Genomic DNA, 27,251 nt, shown 5'->3' with positions numbered 1-27,251 from the left:
TCTTTCGTCAGCAACTGTCCTCTGAAGGACTTAACTTAATCCCACTATCATTCTGTTGGTAACATGGCAGAAGTCAGTCTTGCTGAATTCTGAGAGAGTATGATAAAGGCTTTTAAAATGTTTTGGAAAATTAGATAAATATTTTTAAACTAAAATATTACTTTACTGCTGATAGGCTGTGTTCAGTAACTTCTTTAGTAAAGCCACTAAACAGCTCAAATGACATCTTGCAAATATTTTTTGCCAGAATGTAAAACTTTTGACTTTCAGGTTGCCTGTCTTCAAGACATTGTAAAATGTCGGTTTCCCAAGGCAGTGAATGTTTTGGATATTTTTAATATGCTGAAACAAACATAAAACAGAAGTTAGCAATCAGCAGCTCTAAAGGCTAAATCTGGCACATGAGAAAAATTGGCCTAGTAGAGAGTATTTGAAGTGGACCGTGAAATGAATTAGGTGCCAGAGAAATTCACAGTTTGCTCTCTGCTGCCCTTCCCCATCCAACTCCCTCCCCTCTCCCCTGCCCTCCCTGGCCCTCCTATCACCTGGTTGCACATTAGATCCAGGCAGAGGATTTCCTCCGATTCTGTCATATGCTGACCATTTGTCCCCTAACAGAGAGTACAGAGGTATCATTTTCATGTTTTTTGATAAGAATGCCTCAGGCTGCAGAATGAACATCGCCAGGGTAAAACTTTTAATTTTTCCTCCTTTTGTTTCTTCAGCTCCCCCTTTCTGCGGGAGCCCAAGGAAAGGCTGTGGAATTGTTTGACATTTTGACTTGGGAAGCTGAATTCAGGAAGACCTTTTAGTTTACTTTGGAGTTTTAAGTAGATTCAGGATGTTTAATTTTTTAGGCCAACAGTTAGAAAAGCCCATAAATTGAAGAGGTTTTTTATAACTTTCTATTTCCAAAAACCTTTTTGTAGCCACATTTTCAGAACTACTGAGTCAGTGTTGGAGTTAAGCCAGTGGATAGTCCATAGACTTTGGAAACCTGCATAACTGATTTTTAGATTAAAGCAAACCTTACCTTTTGGCTAAAGGACTTTCCTCTGTAGTGCCTGCTTGAATTGCTTGGTTTAGTGTGCTCATATTCTGAAATGTGACTAACAGGTTTCAGACTAGCTTTTTGCTGCAAACGGTTCTAGATTCCTGTAAGGCATTTTATGATGCTGTGTTTCAGTTCAACCACAGAGAAAGCACAGCAGCATATTTTATAAGAGACTGACCAAATGTATGTGTGTAGCCTAGGCTAACAAATAGCACTGTTGCAGTATTTCCTGAACATTTATGTGCTTTCTGAGCTCTGTGGTAACAGTGTAAGGTGATGAACATAGAAGCAGTGTTTTTGCATTGCACAGAAAGCAGGCACATTTAGTCTATGTCAGTGTTTCTAGTTTGTTTTCTCAAACTGCAAGGCACAAACTTCATATGGCATTTTTACAAATGCATTTTGCTATTTTGTCTCAGAGTTTCTGTATGTAAGTTGAAATTTTCATTCTTTTTTATCCTGTTAGATTCTATATTGTCATATCAAATGAGAAATTTTTAACAGTATGAGATCTTGATTTTCAAATTTGAAAGTAATAATAATGGGAAAAAAGCTAAATCTGATAGTCTTTCAGAGTGAGATCAAACAGCAAATGTATGGCCAAGTTGTAAAATCCCTGTTTCTAACATACGTGGAACTAACTTAACTCACAATTTAGTGAGTGGTTAGTGGTTTTATGGGATTTAGATTCCATGAAATATGGGCAATATAAGCCCATATCTTAAAAATGATCGGTCTCATGGACACAAGGAAGAAAAAGAAAAATTGTTGTTACACAAAAATTACCTATGATTTTGTAAATATTTGCAAAGGGTCTTGTGTAACATTTTTTCAGTATGAGTGCTTGGGGAAAAAAAATTACATTCACCTTATAATTTACTGTTATTAAATCCTTATATAGTATTACAGGTATAACTGACTATCAGTTTTGAGATCACAAGTTTGAGTGTTTCCAATACTCCATTATTATCTTTATGATTTTTCAGCTATTTAGTCTTTGTTCCGGTACATTTAAGTACAAAAACTTTTAAGTATATAAAGCCACTGTAAATTAAAATCAATAATAAAGTGATTGTATTTCTAAATGGTTCTCATAATGGTTCTCACTGCACCTTTTGTAAAAAAAAATTGATTTCAATATAATATTACTAAATTCTAGCTAGTAAATATATTAATTAATATGATGTTATGCTTCGTTTGCAGTATGTTGAAATAGTTTTTCAGTTCACCTCTTACAATATTCTTACTTTAAGTCATTTCTTGTCCACGAGTTTTTTAAAGTAGTTTAACCAATGTTGAGAAAAGTCTGGTATTATAGATACCTAACACTGCGTACATGTGCTACCTTCCCATTGCCAAGTGTTTGTTTTCCTCCCATCTCAGTCGCAAGTTGCATTTGCTTCACACATAGAAACCATATTAAAAAAACCTGGGGGGTCCTGTCACTTTGTTCATACTATTTTGTGGCTAAACTAGTGTGCTAGGTTGCAGCTTTATAAATCGCTTGTTCTGAAATCTTCATACTGTTTGTTGTTTGTCCAAACGCTGCCTTCCTACTAGGACTTCTAGCAGCAGAAAGTAGGTATCCCTTTGTTTTCCTTTAAGGCATATCATTCAGCTATGGTGTGTGTCTTTGCATGTTTAAAAATCAGCTTGCTTCTCTTCTCTTTGCTATTTTCAGTTTTAATACTGCCTGCTCAAGAAAAATAGCCCGTATGTTTTTGACTAAATCTGTCTATAACTTTCAAGGTATAATTACCCAGAAGTAACACGATTTCCAGGGAATTCTGAAGATTCTAGTATAGAGGCAGTATTAAAATTACCTGGCTTTTTGTTGTCAATATTTGCAACACAACTGAAATAAATTTTAATTTTCATTAAATTAATAAAGGATAAAATGGTTTGGTTTTGTGTTTTAGTTCCAAAATTAATGTCTTCATGGACTAATGGGCCTTTTTCTCCTCACACGAAATATATACTATAATATTAGTCATGTATTATTTTCTTGCTATACCCTTGCATGAAATTTCTTGATCATTCTGTGTTGATGTGATACATGATATATGCATATGCATTATGTATATGCATACACCTGATTTAAATAACTATCCAGTATGTGTCTCCTTAATGAAGGAATATTATTGACATGTAGGGAGGAGGTTCAGCTGCAAGTTAGCTGCACGCTTCATCAGAGACTGAAAGCACAAGCACTTCTAACACTTGCAGACTATACTAGACAGAGGAGAAGGTGTGAAATTCTAGACCCTTTGAGACAAACCGCAACCATTTCAAAACCAACAAACTCAGCATCTCAAAACACAAGCTATAAAAAGTGGGGGGTTTCCTGCAGCATTTTAAGATTCGTAGGCTAACAGTTCTTCTTCCGTCCTATGTCAGGGCAGCAAGACATATGTCCATGTCTCCATTTCTGATCAAAGTAATGGATTTTGTTGTTGTTGTTTGGTTTATTCTTTTGACCTTATAGGTTGTGGGGAATGTTGTTCCTTGTCCTCCTATTTCCCCATCCCAGAATGCCTGTCCAGTAATACGAGAGTGAGAACTCAGTGGATTTTTATGTAAAATTTTTGCAACAGTATGATTTTTATGCAGTTGTAGGGAAAAAAGCAATCTCACACAGAGCCTCTGCCACTGATTTTTGGTTTTCATTTGTGCATAGAGACTGTCTTCAGGTAAACCTACTGACTGATAGAGTGTGCTGCCCTCTTACTGGTCAGAAGAGGGTTTCCATATATTTTTGCAATAAAGAAGAAAGTATCTAAGGAAGTAATAGTGAAGGGCATTCATTTGTTAAAATACTTATTTGTTTAGTTGCATGTGAGTGTGCTACCTTGTAAGGTGTGGGTCTGGTCTGAAAACCAATACCTTCTCAGCACATATTTCTTTACCAGCACACTAGACTGCCTTCTGTGGTATCTGTGGCTAGTTTTACAGTGAGAGAGAACTGGGAAAAGGAATTGACAAACTTTGTGTAAAGGTCCCAAGTATGGAGACAGGAGAAAGCTGGAGACCTGCATACACACAGTGCCCCTGTGTGTGCAGAATAAAACAAAGGCTGTTTTCAAAATCAAGCATTAGTTTCTCCCTGCCCCTTCCTCCCTCCCCTCCCTTCGCCCTCACCCTCTCCTTTTTTTGTATTTCCATATATAGTACTCTCCTCTGCGTTCCTGCTTCTGTTTAGGAACACTTTATCTCTTGTTTTCTCTCTCTTTATTTTTTTTTCCTTTTCCTTTTATTTTGTTTGGTCTTTTCCTCTTTCTCCCTGTTTTTCTCTCCTGCACCTATTTCCTTTGGTTTTTCTCTGACTTTTACATGCCTTTCTTTCCCTTCTTGTATTCCATAGCTGTTCTTAATTTCTTTGATTTAGTTGTAAATCCCAATACCCTTCAATCGCACCAACTGCCTTCTTTCTAAAGTTTCACTGTAGTCTCCATAAACCTCCATCTTTCTAGTTGTCTCCCTAGATTCTTCCTCATGTATATATATATATAAATGTGTGTATATATATTATTACTGTCTTAATCACTTCCCAGTAGCATTCACAGAACTGTGTGCATGTGGGAGCATGTAAAAAGAGAGTGTCTAAACTTGGCTGTTTGGTTTCTGTCCAAGAAGGAAGAAGTCATTAAACACTATATAGCTCAAATTTGAGAAGGATAGAGTCCTTACTTGCCTTTCACTTTAATTACACTGTTGTGTATATATGTGAAACATGTATCTCCCACCTTATTTTAAGCTATTATAGGCATATATATACACATGGCTTGGCTGTCATCTGTTCTTACAGAGATAGTTTCTCTGGAATATAGTGAAAAACAAAGAGCAACAAATTACTGTGTGAGGTTACAGGCATCTCAACTTCAGTGATTCTTGCAGATGTGGTTTAAAGTGATGAAGAGCATCTGGTACTCACCTGGCTTTCTCTTACATCTAAGAATTTAAATCAGCACAAGTAGTGGAAAGATCCCATCTCTGTAAAAGATTCTTTTCTCGCCTTTAATGGAAACAGCATGTGTTTAGTTTTTATAATTATGCTGATATTGAGCCTAGATTTTCATGTTTCTCTAAAGTGAACAGTTTTAAATGTGTACATGATTGTTATTTGAAAACCTGAGCTGACAGACACCCCATCATTTCCACGGCATTTTGATATAGTGCTTTATTACCTAATGTGTTAAAGATTTATGCCTTGTGTTTTTAGGGTATCGTAATCAGATGCCAGCAAAACAAAACTACTGGAGGCACTGATTTATACAGTTATCACTAAATACATCATTTAAAGTTATAAGTGTGGCTGGAGTCTTAAAGCAGAAGCAACGTGAAAAATAATAAAATCCACGCCACTTGAATCTCACATTACAGAGTTGGTAAAAATTATCTCATTGTCACTTTACCAGATGTTCTCTATCAGAATCTAATAATATTTGTAAGATATTTTTTCTGAAAATAACTGCACTTCATAATAATGCCCATGCTTGTTTTTTATGAGATTGTACCCAGTGACTTCATTTAGTGACTCTAATATTTGATCTCTCTAAAATCTAACGGTTTTGGATGGTTTTTCTTCTGTCCTTGCTGTATTTGCTAGCTTCAGATGTCTTCATAAACAAAGTGAAATGCAAATCCTACCTTCTGAAATGCCTGTGCTTTGAGAGCCAGGATTGTTTTTTAATTTCATTTCCAATGGCTGCACACAAGAAGTCAGCCAAGAGATGAAGTTAGGAGAAATCAGCTTGTGTTGATTGTAGATTGACTGCCATAAGGACTGAATTGTGATATATAAAGAAATTGCAAATAGCAGCTAAGCTTTGGTTAGTCATTTAAAAACCACTATAAAATCTTCAATGCATAGTTACTTACCTATTTGTACAACATAAAGAATAGTTGAAAAGCCCATCCAAACTAAGGTAGTTTATAAGAATGAACAGGATTATAATGAGTGGTTGGTGTCAGGAACTTAATTTTATACGATTCTACAAATCTGAGGGGTTTGCATTTTGTCAGTGTCTGTCTAATAAAAATATGCTATTATTATAATGGTTGTTATAAGGTCTTCTGCAGAGTCATTTCCTGGAATACTAATTGCAGGAGACTTGCAAAAAGGTCACGGGTTTATAGTTTTGTATTTAAACAAGGTCAGGCTTCCTCTAACAAGTTTTCATTGCTCAGAGGAGGGTTTATGTCTGACAAAGACTTAAATGGGCATTTGTAATCTTCAATATTAAAAAAAAAATAAAACAAAGAATTCTTTTACGCTTTCTCAGAATGTGTTTGTAGTCAGAATGTAGTCTTTGCATTTTGCAGCAAGGTGTAAGTCTTTTTACCTAAACACTCTTTTATTCATATACTGTCGCAGATCACTGCTGCATGAAAAGAAGCTCGTAATTCTCTGTACTGCCTGCTGCATAAGAGAGGAAGTCCATTGTACCTGCCTTGTTTGCTGAGCCTCAGGAAAGCAAACTTTTGGTGTGTTTTGTGGTGGAGACATATTACTATTGGAGAATATGTAGGCAATACATGGAATAGTGTTTTAAAGATTTCTTTTATTCTCTTCTCTCCTCTTCTGCGGAGAAGTAAGCAACTCCCACCTACCTCTAAAGTTCAGTTTCTCTAGCCAAACCACCTGTTCCAGATGAGAACAGCTAGATGCCAGAATGTAATAGCAGCACTATTTTACCAAAGCTTCGTCTACTTGCAGCTTGATGAACCAGTGTCCCTACCAACTTCAGGTAGTATTAAGGGCACTGTATGAGAACTACAAAGACTCCAGAGATAGAATTTAGCTGTAAGAGAGAACTACTTAAGAATGGCCATCTCCATAAATGAGGTAACAGAACCTGCAGGAAATACCTATGATAACTTTGACTACACACTAGGTGAAGAAATAATCCCAAGTTATTGCCTTATAAAGCAAATATGTCTAACTGACAAATAATACATCTGCCTCTGTAGGCAGAAAGCTACTCAGTTTATCTCCATCTTCTTAGAAGTAATTTGATATCATCCTTAAGAAGTCATTCCAGTAACTATGAAAACATTTCATGTACTAGTACTGACTGCGGAAGACTGTCATAAGCATTCTTTTTTTTTTTCTTTTTAATATAGTGAGAGCCCATCGTTTTCAACTTTTCAGAGTTGTCAGCCCCAAGGGAACTGTGAATAGTTGCAGCCATCCTTTCTTAGGTGGTCTTGTGGGAATACAAGAAAGATAAGGTTGTGTGCATGGCCCAGAGTCACTGCTCATTTGCACACTGAGAACATTTGTGCAATTACAGTAGGATCCACAGTTACCACAGTCTTCTCACAGAGCCATGTTTCATGTGGATTTTGTTACTATTACTGTGGAGAAGAGTCTTCTACTTGTATCACTGGAATTAAAGCTTTCCTGTGCAATTGTATGTGTATATATTTTTATAGTAACTTAAGGTGCAGGGTGAGATCCATATAACCTAAGTGGTTGGGGCTACTTGAAAGTTCTGTGGCAGTAAGCAGCATTTTCTAACAAAGTTTACTTCAGGGAGTCTTAAAAAAACAAACAAAGCCAGTCAAGTTAGTCAATTTCCTTTTTTTCCTGACTTCCTAATATTTATGCATCATTCTGGTTTTTATATTTATGGATTCTGTCTGTAACTGCTACAGACCATGAGAAATCCGAGCTTTTAGATTGTATGACTGTATAATAACTCAATTCCTTCCTTTATTATCTATGCTGAGGCTAAAATGGGTGCATCTGCAATGATGAAAAGAGATTAAATCCTATTTCTGGAGGATACAAGCTTTAATTATAAATATTGAGTGTTTTTACACTTTCCCTAAAGATTAGAAATTTAGCTTAAATATGATAGAATACGAATCTCTTTAGAGACAGGTATGCTGTAAAGATTGGTCAATTTATTTTATGTAGTATCTTTTATCTGAATTTAAAACTCTTCTGAAAGGTACTGTTAGGCTTTTAACCAGATGTCTGTAACAGAGAGAGTTGAGGTGTTTACAAAAATGCCTGCAGAATTGTTCTATCGCTTTTTTATGCAATGACATGCTGTCAGTATATTGCTACTATGCCATTTTCTCATGCAGGTGCCTGTTGTTTGTAAATGCATGAAAGACAGGGCAGTAGACACAGCATAAAATTATAGGTAAAAAAACATAAGGTAGAACTGTGATTTTGAGGTATTAGCAAAGTCACTGTCAGAACTTCTCATCAGATTTGTTAAGAATATTCTTGGAAACTTTCTTTTTTAGCCGTCTATTCAATGCGACCAATGCACAGGAGAAAAAAGACCTAATGAACAAAGCTTAATATTTTGCAATTCCCAGATATTCAAAAGTTTGTTGAGAAGCAAATATTGAAAAAGAGTAACATTTATTTCTATTTGAAAGACCTCAAAGTATTCCACAAAATAAAATTCCCAAAGTAAATAATACTGTAAAATAAATAATGTGGTGGTCCAGAGCATTCAGTGTGTCACAATAATACAGCGCTGCAGACAACTTTGAACATGCTTCTCATTGGTTCTGGTTTTGGCTCAAGCTTTAGTGGTTATGAGCAACATTGAGCAGTATTAGAGACTCTTAACATATCCAAGTCTCTGAAGTGAATCTTATCTTGAGTTTTCCTTAAGCAGTCCAAATACACAGAAAGAGCTTTGAACCCAGAAAGCGAAGTTTTGCTAGAAAAGAAAAGAATTAATTTAAACTCTGAGCATGACAAGAATAGAAATAAAAGAGAATTCTAACAAATTTCCTTCTGCCAACTGCATTCTGGAAAGTCAAGCACTTTCCTTCAGGCTTGAAGATCTCTAAGTTCATCAACTTTTAACTGACATACTGAAAACATTAGAAGAAACTCAGCGCACGGTCCCTTTTGGGTCCCTAGGTAATGGTTTTCTTCCTTGCCTTTGAGGCTTAGCTGTGATCTCTCCATGCTCTTACCAGCAGATTCCCAGTGCCTGTATTTTCTCAGGTTTCCTGCGGTGTCTCCCAGTGTGGAAGCTGTGGCGCAGGCAGAGGAATATGGACAGTTCCTTTCAGCTGAGCATGTTTATTCATTATCAAAGACAGAGCAGTTTTTTCTCTTCATCAGTGCACCTGACCCCATGTGCAGCAACTACAATAAGGCAAACCATTAGTTTTACTTGCTGACCAGCCACTGCTTTTTTAAAGGAGCATAACTTAAATTAATACATCAGTTGGAAATAAGTAGTCAGACACATTTAATGGGAGAGGACTAAGAAGTTTTATTGCTCCTGAGCCATGAGTTGTGATGAGAGGAATACTGTTGTTCTTAACCTTGGTGTACAAGGAACTGCGAGGCGAATCCTAGGTTGAGATTTGTACTAAATGCAATGCAAGAGTTTCTACACTTGTAACTTACTCATCCTTCTAACCCATGAGGTCTCAAGTCTTCTATAATAGTTTTTGTGTATTTTGTTATGTTTATTCCAGTTTTTCAAGGTTTTCAGAGAAAAGTGAATTTAACTTGTTTCCTTTTGTGGTTAAGATGGGGTTGGGGTTTTTGTTTTTATTACATTCTGACAATGCAATAGATTACAAAAGGGTTTGAGTTAAGGAAGGCTGGTAAGAATTGTTCATACAGTGGAGGATGGAATTTCAAGAAATACAGCCATTTTTTAGATATTATCTATCTTGACAAAAGGACACTGGCAAATGAATTAAGTAAACAGGATAAACATATTAAGGAGAAATTAGTGAAATACAGAATGTGCAGAATTCTATATCCAGAATTAAGAATTTATTTATGAAAAAGCATTCAGCAGTTCACTGTCAGACACCAGCATTTTTGTAGACCACTGGATATGCTACCATCTTTCCAGATGCTTATACCACTGTGGAAAAACTGAAGACATGGGCTGTGGGTGTTTAGATAAGCCAAAGTTAGCATTCTAGTAATGCACACAAGTGGCAGCCACCACTGATATCTGATTTGTAAAACAAGTTGTTACACAAGGAGCCAATATGGGCTGGTTTACTGTGGATTTGTGTTGTGTTTCTGTAACCTGCCCTGCTGTGAGTTCAACTCTCCTCATGGACTTCTACCTTCCATAATGTCTCCTGTTTCTCCTTTTTGTCCTCATATCCCTCGCTTCTCTTTTCACCCTTATGCCATATAAAAATCATCCCCATCTTCCTATGACCCAAACCAATCCACTGGTCAAAAGGCAGCAAGTGCTATAACTGGTCTGAGATAACTAAGCAAGCAGAACAAACAGAACGAAAACCGGAGCTCATGTTACAGCCTTTTTTTTTCCTCCTCCGGAGGACACAGCAGTCAGGTCTTTCTTTCTCTTCCTTCCTCTATCCAGATGCTGATTTTAAAAGAATTTGTGAAAACGTTGCTTCTTTCAAATTTTTACTGATTTGGAATATGTATTTGAAATTGGCCAGCTGTTAAAAAAGTGAAAAAGAGAAGGTTGGGGTGAGAATGGTGAGGACAGGCAGTTGGGCAGATAATCCAAATAACTTCATAAGACAGCATTGGAAACCAGGCTAAAATAGAACAAAGCTAAGCTTAATAAAAAGGGTTTTAACCTCTCTTCAGTTAAACCATTTCTTATGTATAATTACACTATATGTGGGCACTGTTGATATACATAAAGTTTATTCGGTGAGTTTTCCTGTAAAAACTCCAGCTTTCTGAGATTCCTGTTCCAGTTGTACCAGATGAAGTGAAAGTTTCCTTTTCCAAAATTCAGTTTACTGTGAGTCTTTGCTTTATTGATCTTTATTCTTTCTTTTTTTTTTTTTTTTCCTGTTTATTGCCCCATAGGAGCAGTCTCACAAGTGCTGGACAGCCTGGAAGAAATTCATGCACTTACTGACTGCAGCGAAAAAGACTTAGATTTTCTTCACAGTGTTTTCCAGGATCAGCATCTTCACACGCTACTAGATGTAAGTTTTCTGTGATAAACAATTTGAGTGCATTTCTGTGTCTGTTGTTCATTGGATAATGTTTTGGTTTATCCCGAATATATTCTCTGTTATTGTTTCATACAAAAATGAATTTATTTAGGTGTGGAATGTCACAGTCAACTAGCACTTTACACAAAAATACATTCTAGGACTATATATACAGAATATTTTAGAATATGTAAGTGCTTAATGACTTGGTTTGAATTAATAGCTCTGCTTTAAAATAATTTATCATAATAAGCTTTTTTCTTTTGGTAAGGGCTGGATTATATTTTTTATTTTAAATGTGACTTGCAACTTTATAACTGTACAGATTCATTCCTTTTTTATTATTTTTAAGTAATGTAATTATCTTAGACCAGTTCTATGGATATTCTTACAAGTATGACTTTTTTGTGTGAAACACCTAGGTATGCTCGTTTCTGTTGTATACTTGAACACAGCATGTAATAGGCTCAGTCATTTACATCTGTATTATTCTGTGGTTCGTGAGAGCTATTACTCCATAAGACAGCAGGGGGTGTTTCACAAGAAAGTGTGCAAAAATTACAAAGCTGGAAGATTCAGGTTAGTGCTCCTGGTAGGCATAATCAGGACTTGGTTGCCGTTTCTTCACTGTCTATCTGTAAGCATAGTTCACTGTCTGGCTACACATACAGATCAACTGTGATATCAGATGGTTCACAGATTTCTTTTTCTTCCAGAAAACTAAAGCGCTCTATTTTGCAAAAATAATTTTAAAAAGCAAGTAGTCTGGTGTTTGAGACAAAAATGTTTGCACGCTACTTATCTTTCTGTGCCTTGAGGACTTCCTCTTTTCAAAGTTTCTTGTTATCTTGTCACATGCAGAAACCCTATTTATATTTCCCAATAGTTTTTTAACCAAGCAGGCCTAAGAAGCAAATACATTGTACTTTCTCCAAAACTGTGTGAGTTTGGGAAAACATACGTATAGTTTTGATGTAGAAGTATTTGCTGAACTTCAACTGTCTGCAAAAACAGGGACCTTCAGCATCACTGCAGGCTTACACTTCATCCCTCACATTGAGTGCCAAGACCCTCATTGAAGGACAAATTCAAAAGCATATCATGCTGTCATTGATTTCTGTGTCTACACAGTATTGGGGTCTAAAATAAAGGTGAAAAAGAAGCAGAAAAAACTTTCCCTGATTTTTTTCTGGGATGTATGGATACTCCATGTTGAAGACAGAGGACTTGCCTTCAGGCAAGACAAACTTTTTCTAAAGCAATCTACACATTGCACTGAGAAAAAACTTACAATGGAACCAGATCCACAGGCATAGGCTATGTCCACATTAGCAAGTACTACAGCATAACAATAACAGATCTGTAGAGCAAAGCAGTTGACACTGAGGACCCAGTGTCAACAATTCTTACACTAGCTATACCGCAGTCCTATGGACTGAGTAACCACTGGTACGTGAACAGCATCTTCTATTTTAGTGTCATTTGAGGGTAAATATGCTCTGCTAACACTGTACAATGAAAACAAAAGAATGGTAGGTAGGCATAATCAGAAGATTCATTTCAAAAATGCACTCCTGAATCAAACCAAAATGCTCATGTGACCATAGAGATGATGATCATTCTACTACTATGTCTTAAATTTTAACAGCTTGGATACCTCAGTGAATATCACAAATCTAATAAGATGTCTATTCTTTTTACCCAGTGAAAGACACACAGCAATAGGAGTCATTCCAGCTATCTGATCTGCAGGTAGACGATTATGGTTGTAGAAACTTTAAAGAGTTTCTGAAAAATTGTTGAATGCTTTAGTTCCTATATGCGGCTTTGCAAGGGTATGACCTGAATGTAAATGGTGCCATAGTTCCTTTGGTGTTCAAACTCTTTAAAATGTAGTAGGTGATTTGTACACTTCTTACAGTTTTTTTAGTGATTGGTGAATAGTGGGCCACCTGGATTCTGTGCATCCTTCAAGTTTAAAGGATTGAAATCCACACATACTTCCTTCCAGAAGAGGACCCAGCTGCAGGGTTCTGAACTGGCCCGTATGGGAGCATAAGCCTTCTGGTAAAGCTTCCCCACAACATAGCGGCCCGTATGACTCGAGGAACTGAAGATAGCTGTTACGTGATGAGGGCATTGCTCTGGCACAAGACTCTACAGTTCTAATCTTTGTTCTTGATAACTATTTATGCATTTTACATTAAACAGTCATTGGAGAAAATTATATGAAGCATGCAGGAAGGAGGGATTCAGAGTTCAAGCCTTTCCTAAATTGCATCTCCAACAACTCATCTTGCAATTTGCATTAAAATATGAATCATTTTTTTCCAGTGTAAGTTCTTCTAGCTTGTGTTGCAGATGCTTAAATTGCTCTGTCTTTTTATATTGCATGCTGCAGTATAGAAAGGTGGTCAGATAATAGGAGCAAGAAATATAAATCTGGACAGGAAGATAACAACATGACTGTAACAATAAGAACCAAAACACTTGTGTCACTCATGCAGAAAGGTTTTAGATATTTATTAACCATTATTATGTTGTCATATAACTTCTTGGGCTTTGGTAAATCAGATGGCCTTAGTTTTAAGTATTTAGCTGTATGACAGGTCTGCCAGACATTAACCCACTCTTCTGCAATACTTTTACTTTTTTCTGTTCTTTACAGTACCAGTCTGGTTCATAGTACTTCGCTGATGATCTATTATTTCTGTAATGATCTGCTGTAGCCTTTTAAACAAGAAAAAGCTGCAATGAATTCATACCATTTTACCATTCTTTTATTTAAAAGTCATGGTCATTCTCTTAGACAGAGAGGGATACATTTAAATGCACACTATAATAACATATTTGTGAGAACAAAATGCTATCAAAAAGCATTTTTGGTTTATTATGCTATATAGAAGGGGGATGATAGAATCTTCCAAAAAATACTTTGATTAGAATAATACAAAATGAAGTTCTAAAAGATTGCAATGTCATGAAATACATATTTGAAAGACTGATGCAAGTTACAGACAGTATTATTTGAAAGGGTAGCTTTTTCATTTCAGTAACATATGTGGGAAGTTGATTTCTGTTTATGCATTGATATTATTCCAGTTTCTCTCAGAAATCTGAAAAAATCGTCAGTTGTACTTGGATGAAGTTCTGTCAGGGAAACTGTTTATTCCTCTCAGAATATTTGAGGTTAATGAGGCCACCAGAACAAGTCACCTGTAAAGCATTGCATTCCACTAAGTAGGAATTTTCTAATCTGTTGTGAAGTTGTGGCTGTCACTTCGCCTTAAAACTACTGTTCCTCTTCCTTGGACTTTTTCCACAGTTAAATTTGTTCTCATGTTCCTACTCTTTCTCAAGAGTTATCCTTATTTTTAGATTAGGCACATGATGATAGATCACATCTACTGCTGAAATACGTTCTTTTGCTTCTAAACTAACTTTTTCTGAAAGTAAAAAAAAGAAAGGACAATCTTTGTGTTAAAAGTGCAAGTTACCCATGTGTTGTTTTTTTCAGGTATTACAGATCACAAAATAGAAGTCCTCTTTCTGAGTAATTCATTAACTTAAATGCTATGAGGACAGGCACCTCTGAAGGCCATAGAAGGCAGGGTTCCTGTCATCCCATTGATTGTTTTTAATTGATTCATTTCTGTATGTCTGTTTAGATAACTATTTTAAGACTCTCTTCCACTATTTGGGTGCCAAAGCTGTTCAAAACAAGGGGGGAAAAGGTGCCAACTACTTACAAAGTAATTTATATTGACTCTGTGCCAAATCCTGCAATAGACCTGACGTGAGCTTATTGAATAGCTGCATTGTGTTTTTTTCATAATTTTACACAATCCTTCTGTTGTGTTGAGTGTTTTTTCCTACACAAAAGTTACACAGTAAATTATTAAAAACTTAATTTTGTTTACTGGGGAGAGTAAAGAAAAGGGCCTTCTAGGAACAACCATTTAGAAATATTCACCACCTAAAAAAAAATTTATTGTTTAATAATTGAAAGAGTAGCTTTGGGTTGGACAGATTTATTTTTTTTCCTCCCTTCTGTTAGAAATGTGATGATCAAAATTTTGGTGAATGCTGTAGGACATTCCTCTGTGTGACTTGGAACTGTCTGGGTTTATGCCTATATAAAGCTTTATAGATTGTTTCATTTTGGTATCCAATTTAGATCATAAAGAATGTAACAAAGTTAAGTAGAGAATATAAATAACTTTATGGAAAAACAGAGTTAAATTTAAGTAGTGAAACAGCTTTTTATTACCACTGACAGATTTTTAGAAGCCTTATCAAATGCTTGAATTAAGATTTTTTTTGTTGACTTTCATGAAAGAGATCCTGGGAGGCATTGTTGTCTTGTGCCAGCAGTACCGATAAAGAAGTTGGAAATAAATATGAAGAGGTTACTAATTTTGGAGGCGTTGGTGTTTGGCTATTTTCTGTATCATGACAAAGGATTTTACTTTAATGATTATTTGTTTCCGAAAAGTATACTGGGCTTCAAGGCTGTGCCAAATGGGGAAGATCTTTACACATTATGTTTCATCTCTATTGGTGCATCAAAGGAAGCAAGGTTTGCTAAAAAGTAAAACCAGAAGCTGCTATTTTATGCAGCTGCCTACATTGAAGGAGACAAGAGAAATCATTCTCCTCTTGAGTCAAGTAGTTTGGTCACCTCTCCGGGGACGCTTTCTGTGGGTGATTCTGAATGCAGATGTCGTTCGATTTACAAGTGAGATTTTCGCTCAGCTGGAGAACAATATCAGCTTTTGTGTGACTGGGGCCTCTCTATGCTACTGGCTTTGTCTGTGTCTGTCCTGAGTCAGATAGTTCTCTAGGCTGATAGCTTTTCGCTGTTAATTTAAGAAGTTTGTTACACTATTTTCATAGATGGAATCATTAAGGTAAGTGTTGTTATTTCTGCAAGTATATCTGCGATAGAAGTGTTATGAACTTTTAAGAAAGTTTATTTTAGCTTTTGCTGGCATAACATATTACACACGTACGGTTTTAACTCATTAAATACATTTTGGAGTGGCTATACTTATCATATCTATATGTGTAGCTACTTCTTCCCTTTAGAGTTTAATTTCAAGAGAATCTTGCTTTTATGTCTGTTATCCTTTGCTGATAATGGTAAATTTTCAAAAAAACATGCATCTGTGCACACTTCAGAGTTCCCTTAGTATTTCTTTTGAGCTCAGTCATCCAAACAGATTTGGTCCTGAAGTCCAGACTTTTAAGGAAACATACTTTCTCTTTTGCTAGAGTGAATGTTGTTGGGACCTCAGTTTAGCCTCTTACATGGTTGGCTAAAGCTTTCTACTGGATTTGTTTTGGTTTGTTCTGTTTACCCTCCCAATGTTGGACGTTGGCACAGTAAATTTGAACGTCTTTTGTAAAAGTAGCTGTTATTCAGCAGTGTCCAGCCATGGCTGATACTATAGTTCTCTGTTTGAAATATCTTAAACTCTTCATACATTTATCCCTGATTTGCTCTTTTCTGAGCAAAGTGTATTATATACTTTGAAAAAAAACAAAGCAAGAGACATTTTTATTTCTATTTTCAGGATGCTTTCATTTCCTTCTTCCTTTCTTTTCTTTTATATTATAAATAGACTGGTGGAATATCAATCATATGATATAGATAAGAAAATAAAACCAGCAGCTGTGTATAAAAAGCTTAAATATTTTCATGAATCGTCTAAATTTTCTATTTTTTTATTTGAATAAGAATGGTTTTCTATGTGAATCACATAGTGTGGTTCAAGTGTTTTGGATCAACATTGGTCCTTGAATACTTGACTACTGATTATGTTAAAACTAATAAGTGGAACATGTTTTAGTGAAACATGAATGCGTTTCTCTTGCAAAAACATCAAAAAGTGTATGTGTGCTAGATGTCTTGCTAAACTCCCTCAGAACATGTTATGCTTATGTGAAATAATCCTTTCTCATTTTTAAAACACCTTGTTTTCCAATTTTTAATTATCCTTTAATTGATATGTTTGTAAGACAAAAGCAAATGGAAAATATTTGTTAAAAAAAAGGAAAAGAAACTATGTTGGCAGGAAAGCACCTTGCTATTTGGGGAATCAAATCTGGCTTTTATCCCAGTCCAGCAGAGGCAGCATGCTCAGCCCCAGGGAGTGGGAGGGACTGTCTCTCACACTGCAATGGAAACTCCTTTCCCAAGTAATGTAGAAGGAACAATGACCAAGCCTTAGGGAGAACTGTTTGAAGAATTCCTTCAGCGGGTGGGCTGGATCATCATCACCACTGCAGTATGCTTTTTCTCTAAAAGGTAACTTCTCTGGAAGGCCATATCTGAAAGAACACTAAAAGCAGAGACTACTCTAGAATTTCTTCTGCATTATTTCATAATCATTCTCTAAAATACCTTCCATTTTCAACTTCCTTCATGTTTTTGCATTTCATTTTCTGTGTTCCTGGGATATGTAGATCACTGTGCAAGTCAGCATCATCTCGTTGTTTTCTTGTTCCTCCTGCTTCTCTGTCTTACAAATTTATGTAGAGAATTTGTCTTATATTTAGTCTTCTGAGCAGAAACCATTTTTCTTCCATGTTTTTATAATATCTTATATAATACTGATATGTGACTGGGTCTCTTAAACACAAGACTAATACAAATAAGAGCTAACAGTAACTTTTATATTGAATAATACTCATTTTTGAGAAATGTATGTATCGACCACTTTCCAACAATGCAAAATTCTGGGTCGGATTGCATGACACTGTGATAGTTGCTTTGTTGCACTTAACCTGTTTTATTTCTAACTAGTGTTCTGTCATTCTGAGTATTTACAAGCATAGTACTGATGTGGTGAATCATCAAGTGAAATTCAGCTTAATAAAGTATGTACTTTAAATTAGAATTGTACTATTTGGCCCATTCCTCTTGGCCTAATGTCATCTTCCCTGTGTCAATGGTGTGTCATTGTGAGTGTCTGTGCAAGCGTGTGTGTGTCTGTGTGCGCCAACACCTTACTCCAAAAGCATAAATCCGTAGACTTTTTTTTTAGCATGTGGAATTAAAAATTCCCTTGATTACAGTGTCTTTTTGTGTTACTGGGCCCTGATCTGTCAAAGAACACTAGAATTGTATTGCTGGCACTTGCAGAACATTTAATTAGCTTCACTGATATTGTTTTGAGGTAAAGAGGATCATTTTCATATTTGACTTTCTAGATTTTCTTCACTTCTTTTTATGTTGACTGTAGTTCAAGTTAGTTTGAGTTCCTTTTTACCATAAGGGTTACCTTTTGGGGTTTTTTTTCCTTATAAAATTTCAGATTCTCAGATTTATTATTTCTCCAGGAGCTTGGGACTTACTCTGAGAAAAGACAAAAATAAAAAAATGCTACAGCACCTGGCGTACAGTCCACAAATCTTGAATAACACTTCTGCTTTGTTGGTGCTGAGAGCTTTCTTCTATACTTCGTTTACATTAAAATACCCAAAGGCAGTACAGTAACAGCCCAATAAGCTATGCTTCTATCTTTGAAGTCAGTCAGGCCTCACAGCCTCCTACTTCCAGTTATTCAAGTAGTTGGCTGGTACATGTTGACTGTTCTTTGTACTAATGAGTTCATTGCAGTATATTTTTATTCTCAGTATATCATTACAAAAAGTTTACATGGATAGGGAAAAACAAAAATGGTTCTAACTCCAGCATTAGCACCTCCTGGTGCAAGATATGCTCAGTATCACAAAACAAGTGGGAAGCTGTGTTCTTTGGCAACTCTCTGTAATCATTGTGGATTTAGCTAGTTTTATATGGATTCTGTATCCCCCTGGAATAAGGTTTGTGTTCATTAGCATCATTTTCTTCAAGATGGTGATCTAACCCTGAAAAGTTAATTCAGCTGACAGAATTGGGAATGAGCCTATTTAGGCTTAACCTGAGTCTATAGTTCCTGCTATAGGTCATTAGTTCATATTGGAAGTGGGGCAGTAAGACGGGGGCAAAGGTTGTCCATGTAACATAACTCTTTTTGTAGCCCTTCATGTGTTGGGGTATTAGTTTTCCCTGGTGGTTATAGAATCATAGAATCATTTAGGTTGGAAAAGACCTTTAAGATCAAGTCCAACTGTTAACCTAGCATTGCCAAGTCCACCACTAAACCATGTCCCTAAGCACCACATCTACACGTCTTTTAAATACCTCCAGGGATGGTGACTCCACCACTTCCCTGGGCAGCCTATTCCAGTGCTTGACAGCCGTTTCAGTGAAGAAATTTTTCCTAATACCCAATCTAAACCTCCCCTGGAGCAACTTGAGGCCATTTCCTCTCGTCCTATCACTTGTTTCCTGGGAGAAGAGACCGACCCCAACTCACTACAACCTCCATTCAGTAGGTGTAAAGAGCGATAAGGTCTCCCCTCAGCCTCCTTTTCTCCAGGCTGAGCAACCCTGGATCCCTCAGCCGCTCCTCATAAGACTTGTGCTCTAGACCCTTCACCAGCTTCGTTGCTGTTCTTTGCACACGCTTCAGCATCTTAATGTCTTTTATGTTTACTTATATCTGATCAGCTGCTTGGTGTCATCTTTGAAAGGTGGTTTGCCTTGGTTTTGTTAAGATCAGCTTCAATTAGATATCTGATGGAGCAAAAAAAAAATCAAGGGACTGTTATCGAAATAACAGGATTTTTGTGTCCTTGAGATTACAAATATGTTGAAGTACCTTGTGAAATAATGATCTAAGCCTGTGTCTTTCATAACAGTACTACTGGTACATTCCAGAATGAGAGCGGGGTTTTTTTATTGGGACCATTGGATTTCATTGTGCTGATTTTCCAACTGCTGTGCTAGTTTTCTTGGTACTGCTGTGTGCAAAGTAGTACCTTTATCTCATCCTAGTTTAACTTCGTCTATCTTTCCAAAAGAAGTTAAAACGATTGCAATGTGAACAGAGAAAAATCTGGTTTATGTTATAAGAATGCAGTTGAGGACCCCCCAAAAAAATGGCTGGAGGGACTTGTGGCAGAATGTTCCTGAAATAGAAAAAGATTAGACAGCATACTGAAGGTCTCTCGTAGTGTACAGTGGAGGACTGAAGGATAGCCTGGATATCTGCAGTCAGTCCATGGCAGCAGAAATTGAAGAGTTCTCACCTCCTTTGAAGAGGTAGGAAAACATCTTAGTCCGTCTACTTACATCTAAATCATCGTTGTTTTGGCACCATGACTTTAAAGTGTAGCATGTATTTATTTAAGATTATTCAATACCAGGCTTTGCTTACCGCACTTTGCAATTTGAGAGAACATATGTTTACCTACATGTATCGCATATGATCTAGAATTTTGCTAAATTGCAACCTCTTCCTCTTTGGCAAGCTACGTGCATGTGCTGTCTGGCATATCTTTTAACATCTGCTATCACTTGTTGAGAACTGCAGCTTTTACAGTCAATATAATTTTTATGATGACTATTAATATGGGTTTTTCTTAAAATATGAGACAAATTACTAGGTTAGAGTCCTAATTTATAGTGAAATATAATGCTGTCAGGTACTGGAGTCTGGATTCATTATACATGAAATTATGTCTTGTGTGATTTTGAGGACTAGCATAACTGTTTATCATCGTTACTTCTGTGACACAAAAAAAAAACCCTTCTTGGTAAATATGAAGCAAATCAAGAGGCACAATTTAAAAGAACAGTTGTGGAAAAAAAAACCACACACCCTGCAGTTTATTTTGTAAGAACATAGTCTTTTTCTCAGCTCTTTTACCTCTGAAGTGGGAAGGCTTTGAATTTACAGAGTAGGTGCATAGCATGTGGTAGTTTCTGCAAAAAAAGAATACGTTCTACAATAGAGCTAAGAATTGTTCATAGCTCATGAATGCTGAAGGTAAACAGTTAGCCTCTTTAAAGAAATAGAACATGCAAGTCAGATATTACTGAACATCTTGACACTGGACCATGTGGTCTGAACCAGTATAAGCATAAGTGTGTCTCTGAATCTGCTTGTACTATATCAGTTTAAAAAATAAAATTAGATCAAGATTGACTTAGAGCAAATTGTGAAAATATTTGGTGTTCTATGAAGACTGTAAAAAGCAATGTGCCATGTAATACACATAAGTAGAAATATTTCCTTTATCATTTTAAAAGCTAAAATTGCTGCTTGTCCAAACTAGCAGTATAAGAGCTACAGTCAAAAAATGGTTACGCCCACATATATAAGTGCAGTGGATTTAGTGTATGGAGCTGCACAGATTTGTATAACCTTAGTTTCAGATTGAACTTTGTGTGATTTCCCACAGTTCATGACTGCCTGCAGTTTTGCTACAGGATTGTAACCTATTGAGCTGATTTAAACTTGGATACATTTTCACTTTTTTAAGTTTTGGTCAAAAGATAGTTACAACAGATATCCCAACATTTAGCTACATAACAGAATGGAAAACCTTTTCAATGCTCTATACCTTAACTTTCTAGTTCCCCTGGTGTTTCCAAGTGTACAAAATATGTCAATGCAAGATTTAAATGATAAAATATTGAGTGGTAGCATATGTAATGCCTCTTGGTATCTATGCCTATTGCCAGCACTGGTAAAGGACTGTATGCTTTCCTTCCAACTGTCATGTAACCAAATTGCCACCAATAGACAGACACTGTGAAGGCAATGAGGAGGATTTCTTTCTGGGTTCCTTTTTACCCCTTGGATTACTATGAAAGCAAGGCATACACGGTCCTTCAGCTGTGCACTTCTTCGAGGTTGGGGGGGATGTGTTTTCCCTCTGAAAGGAAGCCTACGATCGTTTCAGGGTTCCACCTTAATAAAACGGATACCATATCTGTCCATCGATCCACAAAGGACCATATCTGTCCTTTAATTTATATTCATCCTCAGTAGAATGAACCTTGATGGTTTGTGCTTTGCTAAGATGGTGTTCTGATAACTCAGTAGGACCACATCTGACAGGCAGTGTTTGTTGTCATGTATAGCACACTGAACAGTCAAGGAATTTTATTATAGCAGTTCTTGAAGTAGAACATATTTCCTCTTTCTCCAGTAGTAAGGCATCGACCACTAAAAAACATGTAATATCCTCTGTGAGCATCAGAAATGTGGTTATTCACATCCTGCTAATGTGTATTAAACAAATTCCAGTTGGCATTTAGCTTCATTGGTATGTCAGTTTTGCATGGTCAGAATTTCAGGTTTTGTGTATGCAATACAATGAAATTTGTCACTCTCTAGAAGACAATTGCTTGCCAATCATATGCAGTAGGAATTGAACTAATACATAGAGGAAAAATGTTTTGCCCAATTTGATTGGGTTTCCTCTCCTCTCTTCTTCCCCCCCAAAATTCTTGATTTAAAATAAAACAAGTGAAGAAGCCCAAATGTGGCATGGTGCCAAAAAAAGGAAGCAGCTTGGAGTAAAAGTTGAAATTCCATAGGGCTGATTGAGTTTACCTGGCATCATTTCTTCTTACCCACTGTTGTAGGTAAAGGCCTAAGAAGATCTGGGTTTATGTTCGTTTCTGACACAGGTAGGAGCAAGTGTAACTCTATTCTACTAGTAACACATTATAAATATGTAAGAATACAGATGACTTTCAAAGCAGATTACAGTTGGCCTACCTTTTGCAGATAAAAGTTCCTCTAAAAAATAAAAGAAGAATATGTATATTTCAGTTCTGTCACCTAAAGAATCAAAATTAAAGTGAAATTTGGGATTCTCTTTGCTACTATAAGAATTTTTTTACATAAAAAATAATTTATGTTTTGCATGAATGTGAATATGTAGAAAGAAGTCAAGTATTTCAAATTAGTATAACCTCTCTCAGGGTTACTGAAAGTCTGAGTGCCTGAAGTAGCAAGCTGCAGTGGTGGCAGCTGTCAGTTCTGTGGCTGGAGAGAAGCAAACACTTGTCTGTTCAGACAGAATTAATGGACTGCTTCAGACTGTCTTGTTCTGTGAATACTGTCTCAGGGAATCTTATTTTAGCTGATAAACTGCTTCTTGAAAGCTTCTATTGAAGTAGTTGTGTTCACTGTTTAACTGCACAGCGTTTCACTGTGTAAGGAACTTGAATGCAAAGGTTGATCATATTCCAGTTCTACAATAAGTGTATCACACAGAAAAAAGTTTGAAGCTGTGGAGGGCTGTAACATGTAATGCTCTAGAGGTCACAAAGTAGAGTCTTAAATATGCTTTGGACTTTCACATGGGACGGGACTGTAACATGCTGTAGAATTATGCTGGGAAATGAATGTTAGGTCACTGATGCTAAAATGGTAACAGTGAGCTTCAGGCACAGTCCTTAGCAGTGAAAAACAGAGGGTTTAAAAGAACAAACTGTCTTTAAACAAAGTTGAAGATAAAGCCCCTGCTGACTGTGACCTTGTTACTCAGTGTGTTTTCCAGTAGGACTTGTTACCTTCAGGGATGTGTTTCCTTGAGGGCATAGAATCCCAAGGAAAGAGGCACCCATGGGAAGGTTATAACATTTTGCATGGAAAAGGAGATGTGAAACAGAACTAGCAGAAGAAAGAATGAAGTGGTCTATCAATTATCTAAGTGGCCATTTTTTACTGCTTGTGAATTTTCATTCAGGAGGTCATGGATTTCTTTCAGACTTGCAGCACATGAAACCTCTGGGTAAATGGAGTACCACGATAGGGAGCTGTGAAAGGTAACAGAGCAACAAGCCTACTTGTTAGTAAATGTTGCTGTGCAAGGGGCAGCAAACCCACCTGAGAATTTTTAGATGGTACAAAAACCTAAAAGTGATGAAAAACAGTCCTCTAATATCACTGTGTTGCATATGGTTATATTGTTCAGAAAGCAAAAGCCAAATATATAAGGACATGTTTTAATGATTATTTTTAGATGTTTCAATTCAAGGATTTAATATTTGAGGTTGGCAACCCAGTATCTGTCTGAATTATAACTGAATCCTCACAAAATGTGTGTTTGTGTTGAAAAATCATGGGGTTTTATGCACTAGCAGTACAGTAACTCATGTTTTAACAAAAGTTTCTCGTTTGTGTCACAGAAACTTCCAGATTTTGGATAGATAAAATACTTACTGATTTCACTGTGTGATCTAACTTTGATTACATTCAAGATTAGACCAGACACTGATGCGAAATTTCTGCTAGTTGTGATGTATCTAGATTTTTCAGTGTGACATTGAATGGGGGTTGTGTTCAGACAGTATTCTGACTCCTCTTACAGGAAATGGTTAAAAAGGAATTTCTGCACATCTGAAAAACTAGTCAGAAGAGAACAGTGTGTTGTTTTGACTCGCCTCCCTGATTGCAGATTAGGCTTTGGGCTGTCTGCTTTTAAATATCAGAAGAAACGAGTTCCCTTTATACAGGCAGAAGACAAAGTCTCAACTCCTGCAAAAGCTGGTCAACTGATAGTGACGCTACTTGACTTATTGTGGGTATTCTCTTTATAGCATTTGTGTTCTAGCATGCAAAATTTAAAGCAAAACTTGTCTTTTTAAGAAGCAGTACTACTCTATTAAGTAGCTATTATGTCAATTTATGTTTGTTATATCAAGTTTTCTTAATATATCAGTTGTGATTGTTAAGCTTTTCTAGACCAAGCTCTTAATTTTGATTTTCTTGCAGCAAATGCAGAAGAACTGGTGCTGAGGAGTGAGATTGAGACGCAAAGTATTCAAAAGTCTGGAAATTCCAATGGTTACAATTGCTGTGGCATTTTACAACAATTTTGGTTTTTTCATTATTAGAAATTTTTAATTGTTATGTTTATGCTTATTGCTGAGTGAAATTGTTGGAGGTTGGGCTACTGGGGTGAGGGGGCAGGGTTATTTGCTTGAAATTGGAGCATCCCAGCAAAAAGAAAGCCCATTGTTAGGGCACATACAGATTTTGCCCTGCTGAAAGTCTGTTAGTATTACATAGAAAAGCATTCTGTTGAGGACAGTGAAGAATGAACCAGTTCATTCTGTTCCACAAGAAACCACCTTTGGTATGGTCCCTGAAGGACTTGGAGTTGCAGGGCTGCTGAAAGACAACAGCATTGTAAACAGGCTGGTTTTCTGTGATTAAAATTGTGTAGCTAACTGAACATAGTAATGTGTTCCGTACCACAGGAGTATATAAAGCCTGGCTGCAGTTGTCATGTTTACTTTAAGCTGTGATGCATGCAAACAGGTTTCATTCAGATTTTTCTTAAACATTTTGTAAAACTTTTGTGTAAAGTTGTGTTGGATTCTTATGTCCAGGGGAACAAATGTTCTTCTTTAGAGGTTTCATTTAGACACATTAATTCAGATGCTTTCAGAGACAAATTATGGAGCTGTAAATTCCTTCTTCTAAATTGCTTCTGCTATAGCTATTTTTTAAGTGCAAAAATATTTGAAAAGTATTGCAAAACAGTCTTTTTTCAAAGATTGCAAAGAAGGTAGGACTGCTTCACCAGTTCTGGTGCATTAATGCATGGTGTAAGTTTTGCTCCTCTTACCAGCTTCTGCTATGTCCTGTTGGAAAGCTTCTAATATTCTGTAACCAGTAAAGACTAATATTTGTTGAAGTTTTTTGAAATAGGCTTAATAACATAATGCTAAAAAATTTCTGACCAGACTGAACGCACAATTACTAAAATTGGAAGTGAGAGATACAAAATAATATCCTGGATTCGTCCTTCTGTTTACATGAGTACATACCAAACAAGAGACAGTTTAGAACCAGACTTTTTTTTTAATGTCCAAAAAAATTCTGTGAAAGCATTGTTGAAGTGGTATATTGAAAAATTTAAATATAAAACAAGTACTAAGAGGTACTAATACTTCCTTTGTTTCTCGGTTCACTTATTACTTCAGATGTTTTTAAAGATACATATCTTGGTTGTATTCTTATTTTTGCTCTGAGTTCTTATTTTTGCTTTGAATACATAAACAGTTAATGTAGAAATAGTACTTCTGATACAATCTTGTACATAATATTATTTTCATTTCTCTTAAGGATGCATTAGAAATACATATTGACATGTGAACCTGAACAAGATAAATGGTTCATGGGGGTTTGCTGTATATGTATTTATAGTTTTGAAAACAGTCTTGTCATTTTACTGTCTTTAGTGTGCAATAATTACTTTTGTCTTGTGTGTTGTAATTTGTGCCACTACTCTCCAAAATAATTTAGTGTTATAATGCATTATACCAGAGAGAAATTGCATGGCCTGAACAAAAGGTTGTTTCCAGATGAGATATGAAAATAGACACTGAGACAGTTTGGTAACAATACTGGTTGTCTCCACTAGGAAATTTTTCTGTTGCTGACATCAAATGTCAGTATGTAAGTACAGCTGTTTTGTTGTTAAAACGGGGTTAAAAACAGTTTTAGATCAAGACAGTGTTCACCATCATTTCAAGAACCACAATTAAAACCTAAGAATTTGTGGCCCATCTATAAGACAAAAAAACCTTGATATGATGAAAGCCACAGTCAGCTCCTGTTTTAAAAGTAATTCAGAGCATAGAGGTAGAGCACAACTAGCTGAACATCTAGAATGTGTGCTTCCAAAATATTGTACAGGAATTGACAAACTACATTTTTCTGTATGTCATTTGGATCTTCTCATGTGGAGATCTTTGACCATTGATAACTTCACATACAGAAATAAATCTTTCTACTACTGCTATTGGCTTGCTTTAGAATAATGCATAAAACAGCAGTTTTAGTGATATAGATATCATTTTCCAACAAATTACAAAGTAAGTTGTTTACAGTGAAATTTTAAAGGTTAATCTGTTTATAGAATATGTGGCTAGGAGTGCCAATTTTAATTATGTAGCCTGGTCCCCTTGTAAGCTAGAAACTCCATGAACTAAATTGAATCAGAGTGTACCATTTAAAAAACACGTGTTTCTGATTTTTTTTTTAAATTCCCAAAAGAGTAAATGAATTACACCCTTAATTACCTGCAATGTTGATATTGGTGCTTTAATTCTACTCTGAGTTTGTCCTGACTACTTCCTTTCACTCAGATCATGTGATAGTTTTGTCATTTAAACTGAATTCCCTTATTTTATCGAACTTCTGTCTTCCTTAAGCATTTTGTTATACTAGTGGGGAGAGATGATTGATCTTTCTGGAAAGTATTTTCTGAGTACTCTGCCTCTTGACATCTTTCCTGTATTTTGAATGTAGAACTGAACAGTGATCTATTGTGGGCATGCCCCAAACACATATACCAGTCTTATTTCTTAGTTGATATTCTCTTACGGTATGGCATT

The 27,251-nt window shown here is 36.2% G+C and overlaps 1 protein-coding gene across 4 annotated transcripts in view; it reads left to right on the top strand.

Moving 5' to 3' along the window:
- Positions 1 to 27,251, top strand: part of CASK (calcium/calmodulin dependent serine protein kinase) — a 223,155-nt gene that overhangs the window by 147,945 nt on the left and 47,959 nt on the right. For all 4 annotated transcript variants that reach the window (XM_075033580.1, XM_075033578.1, XM_075033582.1 and 1 more), the window contains exon 11: positions 10,860 to 10,981. In XM_075033580.1, the coding sequence (XP_074889681.1) occupies positions 10,860 to 10,981 (122 nt within the window). The remainder of the gene's footprint in view (positions 1 to 10,859; positions 10,982 to 27,251) is intronic.

Source organism: Buteo buteo, chromosome 8 (assembly GCF_964188355.1).
Source record: "Buteo buteo chromosome 8, bButBut1.hap1.1, whole genome shotgun sequence".
Classification (NCBI taxonomy): domain Eukaryota; kingdom Metazoa; phylum Chordata; class Aves; order Accipitriformes; family Accipitridae; genus Buteo; species Buteo buteo.
This window is presented reverse-complemented; position numbering and strand designations above follow the sequence as displayed.